The following is a 12996-nucleotide window of genomic DNA, read 5'->3' as shown; positions in this document are numbered from 1 at the left end:
TTATTTATTTTATTTTATTTTTTGAAAATTAGATAGAAAGCTATTGTCTGTATTTATGGAACTGACAATTGTCAAGTAAAAATGCAGGAAAGTTCCAAAATAGTTGTATTCTGTTTCATTGCTGGATAGTTGAATTTTATGAAATAAACTGTTAATGTTTTTTGATACCTGTTTTAAATAGAAACTACAGTCGAATATATTCGAAGAAAGGCATTGTTATATTTGTAGCTTGGTTGCTACAATTGTGTTATTTTCCACCGTGGAGTAAGACAACAATGTATTATTATATATATTTTTATTTTAGTTGGTTAGAATGTTTGTTTCATATCCATGATGTCGTATTGACTTCAAAATCAGCATGTTGTGTATTCTAATGAATGAATCTCAAATATAAAAAAAATTAAACCATTTACTGTAAACATATAAATATGTACAATAGATACAATTATCTTTAATAAGTAATTCTCTAAGGAAATTTGACATTCTTTTTCTGCATAGAATTACAATTAATAGATTAATTTCTATTATTTTATATATCTAACTTTTTTATACAAATAATTAAATAGCCATTCTAAATTATTCTATATGAGCTCAAAGAAAATTTGAGCTTAAATTCTGTTCTAAGAAAATAATATCACATACTTTACAAAACAAACTGAACATAGCATTCAGCTGAAAGTTCTGTACCATATAAGAACTTCCTTTACAGCATTTATTTTATTGTTTTTACTCATTCATTCACTCTGCCTTATCTCTTAAATTCCTAAGAATACAAATTAAAAGGCCTCACTTAGCTAATATACTTGCATTTGTCTTCTTTCAGTAAGCAAGTTTCCTGAATGCATCTTTCTTTCATTTTGCTGAAGTAGGCATAAAGAATAATCGCTCAAACAATAGGAATACATTAATTGAGCAGTACCAAATGCATTCCCAATAAAAGAAACTTCACTGCAGATTCCATATTCTTCCTTGGAATATATATCACTTACTACTCATATACAAAGGCTTGATACATTATACTGTCCTTCAATTATTAATTCACAGTTCCTCTTTGGAGAGTAGTTAAAGATGCATATAAAAACCTCTCCAAGATTAGAGAACCTAACTTAGTAGTTTATTAGACTGTTCCAGTTCTCCTTCTCTGTTTACCTACCCTTTTCTGGCTAGTGTTCTCGTTATACCCAGCAACAGCTGTTCTAAAAACAACTAATGTGCATTCCCGTTATCAAGATTCAAAGCAAAACTCAGGTTACAAAATGGCTGCCATTACTACAGTGCTTGCATGTTGTACAGTAATAGTGTGATATATGAACACTACTATAAACAAATATACAATAATATAATACAGCATGTGTGTATTTTTCTCTAAGGATTACAACATTATGATAAGCAAGTTAACTATTTATAACTACATTTCAGTCTCCTTTATTACTCTACTGCTTTACCACGGTGTCTGTGGTAATACTAACATATATACAATTGCACATATACATTTAGATTATCTTATTATGTAACCAAACGTATTCCTCATTAATCCCACAATGAGGAAATTACACTCAGTATACATAACACTCTAAAAAACAAACGTAATAAGTAAAATGATTATGTGAGATTTTTACAGCATATATTGAAGCCACAATTATGAACAGTATTTTCTTGTGTGATTGTGTGCAAGGAAATCTATTGCTACTCTCTTAGTCAACTTAAGGATTGATGAGGAACCAGTGTTTTGACTTTCCAGAACGAGATTACCCAGGAGTCTGCTATGTTTGAATCTCCGACTGAAACATGCTAACATATGCCTTTGCAAATTTACTTTATTGTAACCAAGAAATAATAAAGTCAGAGTATGTGGAAACAATTATGAAATCTTTAGTATGGGATATTTTTGTTATGAATGTTTAGCATTAGTATAGTTTGCCCACCGATTAGAGATCCTTCGACACTTCTGCGCATGTCAGAAAAAGGAGAATCCATTCTGATAATAGGGTAATCAGTCCATATTGTGGGATAAGTTGTTTATTATTACAGGTCGGAAAATTAACTTCTCTTTTATGATTATTGTAGTTAACTATGTTATATAACAATAGTATAACAATTTCCAATTGTTATACTATTGTTATAGTATAACAATTGGAAAATTTTACCTATAAAGAAGCAACTGATTTCGCGTGTTGGCGACCAATTCATACATCCTTCATTTCTTTGTCCCCTTCACCATGAATCGACTATTCTTGGCAAGATGCCAAGCAGAGACCTACAAACGGTGGGCAAACTATACTTAGTAAAGATTTTTTTTTTTTTTAAGAGTAGTCATTTTTCTTGCCTTCATGTATAGTATAGTGATGGTATTTTTCATGATATAAAAGAATGATCATTAACATAAATGTATGATTGAGACATTTAAATTGCTGAAGGGTTTCTATAGGATTAATTCAGAGGATATTTTTGAGATCAGGACTGGTGGTGGGAGAACTAGGGACATCTATGGAAGCTGGGCAAGAATGTGGTTAGCAAGGGTGTTAGAGCTGGGTTCTTTACGTTTAGAGTGGTGAATGAGTGGAATAAGCTGCCAGAGTCTGTTGTGGGTGCTATGACAGTGAATGAGTTCAAGGCAAGGTATGATAGATACTGTGAGAATGCCGAATAGTTGTGTGGACATGATGCTTGGAGCTTCCCTCGATGAGTCTAAGGACTCCCTGGAGTCGCCCGTAAGAATAAAATAATAATAACTGCTCATTTCTCTTGTCGATGTGTCTTCCTTGGCTGCCTTAAGCCATTTTTTTTCTTCTGTGTGCCAGAAGCTATCTGTTTCCAGAAATGGTCACATTTGCTCATTTTTGGATGAAATTCTTGCTGCTGCGTTATCTGCAGTACTTCAGTATACTCTTTTTATGTAATAATAAGTGCATTTTGGTTTAGAATTTTATTACTGTCTTCAGTGGTTTGCACTGAATATGCATACAGATGTTTTGCCCTCTCATATATTAAGAGTACCAGTAAAAATTTTGATTTTTTTCTGTTTGATTTTGCATCTAGATTCAGAACTTTTCCTCTTCTCTAATTTGGTATCTCTTGTATTAAATTATTGATCCTTGTAAAGTATGCCAATTGATGTACACTTTTTTCATCCCTCTTTTTTCTAAGCTAACTTTGTTATCTGTTATCAACAATTCTAACTCACCATAAACCAGTAGTAACTGTAGGAGTGGAGAGAAGGGATTCCAACAGCAGAGAGCACTACTCTAAATATTTAATAGCATGGAAACACGAATTATGAAGTTGCAGAATATCATGAAATTATGTGTGTTTGGGTGTGTGCATGTGTTTATTATTTGTTTGGTTTTACTTTCTTTAGTACCTAAAGAAAATAAAAGTGGATCGCCAAAGTATCCTCCCCTTCGTCCAGCAGATAATGTATCATATAGTTTATGGACACTGGGAAAATTCAGAATACTCTTAAGAACCAAAATGGATTGTCAGCAGCCTCCTGGAAATATTCCTGTAAGTTGGATTTTATTATATGTTACTGAATAAATTTTTTAAAAAAATCAGTCTTAATAGTAGTTTTTTTTTAAGTATCATTTGTTCGCTTTAAAATATGCCTTGTTGCATCACTTCTGTCATATGGATTGTGGCAAATCATATCAAGCTCAGGTCTGAATGACTCATCTAGAATCATTTGGTTGGTGGGTGGTCTACACAGGTCAACGATATCATAATAAGTCTTCTTTTCTCAAGTCTATGGACAACATTTGCTTTCTGTGGTGCTAGTATATTGTCTGCAGGTGGTGGGTATGATTAGAATTCCTCAAATTTTCGAAGGGGAAAATTTAAGAATATATGCAAGTCTATTTTCTGTTTATTACTTTTGTTCATATTCACAAACTTCTAGCCAAGTACAGAAACCATTGAAACTTCGCATATGAACAAAAATAATAAACAGAAAACATCAGACTTGCATACACACACACACAATCATCTTCATTCTCATCATGAAGACAACAGGTGAATATTCAATAAGAAAAAATATTAACCTTCTTTATTCAAAAGAACTTAGAAGAGTTAGCAGGATTTTCAAAAACAGTAAGAAAACTATGTTTGGGTGACATTCTCCTGGAAACATCATGTGGGAAATACCAGTTATAGTAATGTTCCACAATACTAATATATTTTGGAGGATTCATATCAGAATATGATCTCCTCAGTGAGGAGATAGGTTCAGAGCTTAAAGACCAAGTGATGACAACTATAATGTGCATCCTCATACTGGTTCTGACCAGGAATGTCATCCTTACTTACCTCGACATACCTCAATCCTCATTTTTTTTTAAAGCAAGATTTCCAGCCATCCAATAAACCTTGATATTCCAAATCCATTGAAATGCATTAAATATCAAAAAACTGCTTTTCCTAGATGTACCAATTGTGCTTAATGTCGAAAGCCTAAATGAAGAAGAACATCGGCCTGCTGCTAAGCATACCAAAACTAGTAAGATTAAAAAGAGATATAAAGGAAAATTAAGAGGGAGATGTTCAATCCTGTTTTATTTTATAGCTGGGTACGAAACTCGAGTCGAAATCCATCGACCTCCAAAGAGTTTCAATGCCGAAAAAACTATCAGCAGAACCAAGTGTAAATGATCACTTGGATAGTACAACACCAGGGCAACTCCATGCAAAGGTGGAGCAAGCTCCCTCACTAACTTTAATATTCTTTCATAATGTAAAACCCAGCTCCTAAGAGATGTAAATATATTGTTTTACATTATGAGAAGAGGTCACTACCCAGACCGGTTTCAACCTTTTTTGAGGTCTCATCAGTGAGTAGGTAGACCTGGAATATCAAGGTTTTAAGTGAACAGAAACTTACATACCTCTACTATCGAATTGCCGAAGTGGTGTACTATATAATGTTAAATATTGTTACCTACAAAGATAATAAGCTGAAAGGCTATTTTACCGGCGAATTTGTTAATTAAGAGGGAGATGTTCAATCCCGTTTTATTTTATAGCCGGGTACAAAACTCGGGTCGAAATCCATCGACCTCCAAAGAGTTTCAATGCCCAAAAAAACTATCAGTGGAACCAAGTGTAAATGATCAAATGATAATAGCCTTTCGGCTTATTATCTTTGGAGATATAAAGGATTTGGATAAAGCACAGCATATCAGGAGGGGAAGCTGATCACCTCTAGTGGAATGTCCTGTTATTCTGTGCATGATAGTCAATATTCAAAGGGACACAAACACATGCAAATGTCCCACTGTCTCACAGTGATTACATACCCAATCGCTATAATCTCATCTGCTTCACATCACCCATTATTGGTCTCCTGAAGCAACTTCTAAAATGATCCACTAAATGAAAATCTTCTACTTATAAAAATAATACCAAAACCTGCCTACCAATACCAATAATACCAAAAGTCTCCAAACACCTCTGTATCCACAGAAATGAAAGAAATCATAAAATAATCTAAATGATGTGTTAAATATATTTTATGAATAGGAGATGGATACTGGCTGTCCATATTTCCTTAAATCTTATGAAAAACACAAGCTGGTAAAAAGTAATCTGTCAAACTCTTGAAGGTTTGCAAGTTTGAGGATCTACCTTATTTAACCTCAAAGATAAGTCCTCGAAATTCTATAAAGCCAAAAGAATAGCTAAATTCTTACAAACTGTCATAGATTTCTCCTCATTTCAATAATATCAAGATCCATTTACTGAAACATAAATCTGTCTGTTTACTATTATTTGTAAGGACAAAACAAGTGAACAGTCTCCACTCTTCAACTAACAGATAATGGAACAGTGGGATCAGTAGTAAGTACACAGATCCCACTGTTCCATTATCTGTTAGTTGAAGAGTGGAGACTGTTCACTTGGCAGACTGGCCAGCCATGATATATATTGTTATTTTTGCTTTTATGAACAATAGATGATCCTTGTGGGCAATTTTAATTATGGCAATATAGACCGAGATGATGAGATAGCAACTGGAAGTAAAGAAAATGAGTTTCTTGAGTTTTTGAGGGACAACCTAGACAATATGTAACAACTAACCTAGACAGTATGTAACAGAGAGCACACGAGGATTGAGGGTCTTGGATTTGATCATCTCATCAGAGGATGTAGTTATAAATGAGGTGTCAATCACCCTCCAGTTGGTGAGAGCGACCATGATTACCTGGGTGGTTGCCAGCAGTGTGAGGACCTTTGCGAGAAAAGGGTATATGTGGAACTACAAGGCTGGTAATTCATACTCAGGAGTCAGCTTGCAGGTGTAGCATGGAATGAGGAGTTAGCTGGAAAAGAGATCAATGCAGCTTGGGGGATATTCAAGAACTATCTAGTAGAAGCAATGTCCAAATGTATTCCAAGGGTCAGAAGGTTAAATAAGGTAGGTGTGAAATGGATGAATGAAGAGATTAAGCATGCGATACAGAGAAAAAAGGCATTATGGGAGCAGCATAAGAATAGTGGTAATAACTAATTCCATGAGGATTACGAAGACCAGGCAAGGAGGATGACTTGGTTGGTAAGGGTAGCAAAAGTGAAATATGAGCAGCAGTTAGCGAATGAAGCCAAAAATAATCCTAGGGGAGCAAGAGGTATATGGGGAATTGAGCAAACTTGATGTTAATAAGGCTGTTAATCATACTGCACCTTAAACACACTCAAATTCTCTGCATACTCCACACTCTCAGGCAAGGCATTCCAATCACTTACAACTCTGCATGCAAAAAACCTGCTTCTTACACCCTCCTTATACCGCTTCCAGGGATGACCTCTGGCTCACTCCTGATCTCCCACCATTTTCTGTAAAACCTCACCAACATTGTGGGACTTGATAATATCACCAGGTTCTGAAGGAATGTGCCAGGGAGTTGACATCTGCCTTGAAATATTTTTTTAATATGAGTCTTGCACTGGGTCGATTTACAAAGGAGTGAAAGACTCATATTAAAAAAATGCGAAGGACACTGACTTGTAGAAGTAAGAAGATTCTTATTCCGTTGTATAAGTCTTTGATTAGGCCACACATGGTCTACCATGCACAGATTTGGTCACCTAATTTTCAAAAAGATGAAGAGATGTTGGAGAGGGTCCAGAGGCAACTGACTAAGGTAGTTTCTGATCTCTGTAATGTTGAAAATGAGGAAAGGTTGAGAAGATGCAATTTACAGAGTCTAGTGGATTGGAGGAAGAGGGGATGATATGATAGGTACCCTAAAGTTACTAAGGGGTTGTTATAGGATCAATGTTGGTGAGGTTTTACAGAAAATGGTGGGAGATCAGGAGTGAGCCAGAGGTCATCCCTGGAAGCGGTATAAGGAGGGTGTAAGAAGCAGGTTTTTTGCATGCAGAGTTGTAAGTGATTGGAATGCCTTGCCTGAGAGTGTGGAGTATGCAGAGAATTTGAGTGTGTTTAAGGTGCAGTATGATGAGCTGTGTGTATGATAAAAGGACCGCCTAGATGTGTCTTTGACTCTGTGTGGTCTTGGGATAATAATATTATTATTAATAATAATAATTATACATGTTCCAAAGGATATGTGCTTTGCATTATGGGATACTAAGGCAAGTGATGTGAAGTCATTAGCCTCTATATACGAGTTGCCCAGTCATGAAGTTACTTCACATGCAAACTTTGTTTGCTTACACTTGGGTAAAGGATTAATCCAAGAATATAATTTCTTGGCATCTTTAATTTAAAGATTAATTTCAATTTTTCAGAACAGGTCTAGCATTGGGAGAACTAGGGATCATCCTTGGAAAGTGAGTAAGAATGTAGTTATCAAGGGTGTTAGGACTAGGTTTGTTGCTTGGAGAGCCAGATGAGTAGAAAATTGGTTGCCAGAGTCTGTTGTGGGTGCCATGACTGAATGAGTTCAATGCAAAGTATGATGAATACTGTGCAAATGTTGAATAGTGCTTTACATGATGTTTAAGACCTTTCTTGGTGAGTCTAAGGCAGGGGTAGCCAACCTTTTATAGTTCATGCGTCAATTTTTTCATTTTTTAGTTAAGATGCGCCATACAAACTTATACCAGTGCTTTTAAAATATGGTAATATGGATATATTTAACAGTTATGCATAAAATGATTTATTATATATATAGTAATATAGACACTTTTAGTAGTTTTAAATAAAAGGATTTCATGTAAAGGATTTCATATTCTATATCAAAGACAAGATAAACATTAATTATTTTATTGACTTTTGAAATTGCTTTGCTTTTGCTAAGCTTGTAATGTTTGGAGTTAAATCAGTTACAGAAAGCATCAAATAGTTTTTCAAATTTGAATCAATCAATCACGACTGTAGTTTGTTCTTAATCATTTTCATTTATGAAAATGCTTGTTCGCATCTGTATGTAGTTCCAAAATGACAGATATAACTCTGAGCAAATTTTCTCAGTTCTGGAAAATGTTCACAGGGCAACAATATCGCCAGAAATTAATTATATCAGAAGCATCTGGAAGTGATAGAAGTTCATTAAATTTCATTTTCAATAAAGAATTGGTTCTGAGATCAATAAGTTCCATTTGTATGTTACTAGGCATCGTCAAGATTTTTTGTTCAGTAAGTGAAAAGGGATTTATAAATGCAAGTATGCAGCCTCCTTCTTCTGCAAAGTCGCTAAAACGAATGTTAAAGGACTCTTGTAATAATCTGAGTTTCTCAGTATATTCTGTAAAGTTGCCATTATTTTCAACAGATTCACTATGTTCTTTAAAATGTGGAAATTGACTTAAATCCCCATTTTCTAACTGGGAGATGAGCAGTTTTAATTTCATTTTGAATGCACTGATGTCATTTACTAAGCTAGGAAGCAATTTGTTCTTCCCCTGCTTAGATAATTGAGGTGGCTGGTAACATCAACTAAAAATGCTAAATCAAATAGCCATTTCTCATCACACAACAGGGCTTTTTCCTCATGCAGCTCATCCTTCTCTTCCAGAAAATTATGAACACTTTCTTTCATCTTCCAAAATCTACTGAGAACTTGTCCTTTAGAAAGCCAGCGCACCTCACAATGAAGGATGAGATCACCATATTCCATATCTAGCAGTTCACAATATTCTCTGAATTCTCTTCTGTTTAACCCTCTTGCTCTAATTTTATTCACACGCTTTACATCTGGTATCATAACATGCCTCAAATTTAGAGTTTTTCCACACAGAGATTCTTCATGTATAATACAGTGATACTTTAGTAGAGAATGACCTAAAAACCTTTCAAGTAAAGTTAACAGTCCCAGAAACTCTACCTATCATTGACGGTGTTCTATCAGTGCACACACTGATGAGCTTACTAGAATCTAGTTGTTGATTTTCTAGACCTAACTACTTTGTCAAATATGTCTGACCCCTCTGGTTTTTCCATGAAGTGACTCAAGACCGATAAGTTCTTCAAAGATGTTAAAATTATCATCAATTCCTCTTATAAAAATGCTTAATTGGGCTACATCACATATGTCAGCAGATTCGTCCAAGGCTAAAGAAAAGAAAGCACAAGCATGAACATGGTCTTTTAATTGCTCAGTAGCATCATGGGAAAGTTCTTCAATGCATCTTGTAATTGTTTGCTTGGACAGAGCAATTTGGTTTACTTTTCTTACAACATTCTTATCACCAAGACATTTTGCAAATTTTTCAAGACAGGGCTTAACAACTTCCTCTCCATCAGAGAAAGGCTTGTGTTTTTTAGCCAACATAAAGGCAATTTCATAAGATGCCTCCAGCATTGCCACACTTTCACAACTTCGTTTCACAAATATATTTTGTCTCTTTTTTTATTTCTTCCTTTTTCTTAACCACCTATTCTTTCCGCAACTCAGACCCAGGAACTAACTTCAGTTTTTCTTCTAATTCAGCTTGATGTTTTCTATAGTGTCTGTTAAGATCATGTCTTCTATTATCTGAGAGAGTGCTTAAATAAGAACTAATTTTCCCACAGTTCATTAAACTGGCGTTTGCTATCACCTTCTGCTTTTCTTCTGCTCATTTTCTTTTGCAAAGTAATGGGTAACTGACTGTAAAAAAAATTATTTCAAAAAGTAAAGCTTATTATTAAATAATTTATTTAAATTATTTTATGGTTTTAAACATTATGAACATTCAAAAACAGTTCTACAAGTTTAAGATAAGATTCCTGTTTTCATGAAGGCCTAATGCAGTTCTATAAGTTTAAAAATATTATATATATATTTTTTCATAGAGTGTTTTCGTCTCTCTCTCTTGTAATATATTATGTCCAATGAAATACGAGATCGCTTCCTGTCATAAAACAGTTGATCAGCTGGCAATCATACACAACCCAAGCATCCTCATTACAAAAGCTTTGCTGATGATCAGTTAAATTTTTAGGAATAAATCTACTATACGTAAATAAAAAGGAAAGATATTGTATTAAAAAAAAATATAAAAACACACACATATAAATACACCGAATAATTGCAGGTTTCAGTATCAGCAAATTAAGGGAGCGGGCAAGAACTTGACATATGCGTTCAAAATGAAAAAAATTATTTTTAAATTTATACAACTATATTAAGCCCTCATGAAAACAGAAATCTTATCTTAAACTTAAAGAACTGTTAATAAAAACATATAAGTTCGAAAACGCAGAATTGTTCACTCACATCAAATCAGAAGTTCATTGAACGTTATGACGAGAGTCAGCTGTAAACTGATTGAGTAACTAGTGACGCATGTCAGCATTTGCCGGTGCCTGTTGCTTCAAGATCAAACAAGTATAATAAGTGCACACTCTAGAATTCAGTGGTAGGTTAATTGTGTGTTTATATATATATATATATATATATAAATCATATACAACATTTTTTAAAATTTTTTTCCGGGGTTCAGTGTGCCACTTCTAATCATGCAATGCGCCATAGGTTGGCCACCCCTGGTCTAAGGACTCCCTGGAGTAGCCCATAATAACATTAATATTTCTAGAAGAATGTCAAATTTTTTTTTATTTTTGTATTTATTTTATTTTATTTTTTATTTTTTTGTAAAATATATTGAAACATATTGAAAATCTGTGGAACATATTTTATACAGATGTAACTGAAGCATTTCATTGAATTGCTTAAATTTGAATTTTTTTCACAAAGTGTATTACATGTTTCTATATCCAGACTATTGTTTCATTTTCATATTACCATTTCAGAAAAGAACAATAAAATAATAATAATAATACTGGTATGTTTGTTAAAACAGATACTTTTGAAACCACACTATTTGTATAAATTAAGTGGATATTAAATCCAACATCATTTCAAAGCCGAATACAGAAACTATAAAAGCGTGCTAAAATTGACCAGAGAGCTAGCAGGAATACACCACTGCTATACTACGAGTTGCCCTAGCCGAACCTTATAGGAAGTGACGAACGCTCAAAGCACCCGTGTATTTGCCTCCTACTGGTTCATTTTATAAGGTTTCACTAGTCTGACAAAATTTATATAATTTTGCATTGCCAAAATGAAGCCTTTTGGCTCTTTATTTTAGTAAATACTTTATGCACCGACCGAGAGTTCGCTTAAGGACAATACACCTCTCTGACGCTTCAAGTTTCTTAGTACTGAGAGTTTTTGCTCTCTTAGGTTTCTACCTAGTCTCTGAGAAAAACCAATGAGTTTGAAACAGCTCTCATATTAGTGAAACCTTATAAAATGAACCAATAGGAGGCATATACATGGGCTCTTTGAGCGTTCGTCATTTCCTATAAGTTCGGCTAGGGCAACTCGTAGTATTGACCAGAGAGTTTGTGTATTCCCACAAGCTCTCTGGTCAATTTTCGCACAAAACTTTTATAGTTTCTTTATTTGGCTTTGAAATGATGTTGGATTTAATATCCACTTAATTTATATAATTTTGCATTGCCAAAATGAAGCCTTTTGGCTCTTTAGTTTAGTAAACACTATTTGTAATTTGATTATTTCACCACTATTTCCCATTTCCACCAGGCTTGGCATTTAGCTGTTTAGGGTAGCAAAGAAGTATAAACTGAGTTTTCTGCACTTTTATTTACACAAACATGTACCTGTTTTTGAATATAATAACATTGTTAAAGATACCAAGCAATTTTAAACCTGGTTTTACTCCATTTTTTCCAAGTAAGCAAACAGACAAAATGTCAAGTTTGCACCTGCAATATATGCAAGACTAGCTGATCCCACAGGTAGTGCAAGACCAAGGCAACTCGTGGTAGAGGTGGAGCAAGCTCTGATCACATCATCATCATCATCAAATTCCTGCCATGTACCCTCAAGGGGTGTACAGGATATGACAGTACTACATGAAAAAATTACATCATTACTAACTTCCTATCTACAATTTTCCTCCAAATCAGTCTGTTACTTGTCAAGACTCCAACATTATCAGATCTTATATTTCTATTGTCTAAGGCACTTTGAACCGTATCAATCCACCTATATCTTGGTCTTCCTCTGCGTCGTTTTCCTGCCAACCTGGCAGAGAACACTTGTTTTGCTAATCTTTCCTCTCCCATTCTATTTAAGTGACCATACCATCTGAGATTAGCTCTGCTAACGCATTCCTGGATGCTGAAAATGTCAAGTTCTTTCCTAATATCCTCATTTTTAATATGATATTGCCATTGATGCCATCTGTTCACGCCTCTAATCTTTCTCAGGACTCTCATATCTGCGGTCTCTAGTCTTTGGTCAAGTGTTTTACTTCTGACCCAGCTCTCAGATCCATAAGTTAAAATTGGTTTGAACACAGTCTTGTATACAGCTAATTTAGTGTTCCGACTAATTTCTTTCTTATTCCATATGAATTTATTCAATTGACTTCCCACGATACCAGCTTTGCTGATTCTGTTGTCTATTTCTATATTTAGTTTACCATCTTCAGTAAAAATTGTGCCTAAGTAGCTGAAATGTTTTACTTGTTCCACAGGTTCTCCATTCACAACACAGTTGACATTTTCAATGATTCTGCCTATTT

The 12996-nt window shown here is 34.4% G+C and overlaps 1 protein-coding gene across 1 annotated transcript in view; it reads left to right on the top strand.

Moving 5' to 3' along the window:
• LOC150105519 (little elongation complex subunit 2-like) overlaps positions 1 to 12996 on the top strand; it is a 294381-nt gene that overhangs the window by 213641 nt on the left and 67744 nt on the right. Inside the window, exon 12 of the mRNA XM_090394868.1 lies at positions 3359 to 3504. Coding sequence (XP_090250994.1) covers positions 3359 to 3504 — 146 coding nt within the window. The remainder of the gene's footprint in view (positions 1 to 3358; positions 3505 to 12996) is intronic.

The sequence above is a fragment of the Typopeltis vanoorti genome, chromosome 6 (genome assembly GCF_054136105.1).
Source record: "Typopeltis vanoorti isolate ZY-2024b chromosome 6, IOZ_Tvanoo_1.0, whole genome shotgun sequence".
In the NCBI taxonomy this organism is placed as follows: Eukaryota; Metazoa; Arthropoda; class Arachnida; order Uropygi; family Thelyphonidae; genus Typopeltis; species Typopeltis vanoorti.
The sequence above is the reverse complement of the archived record's forward strand: the minus strand, read 5'-3'. Positions and strand labels throughout refer to the sequence as shown.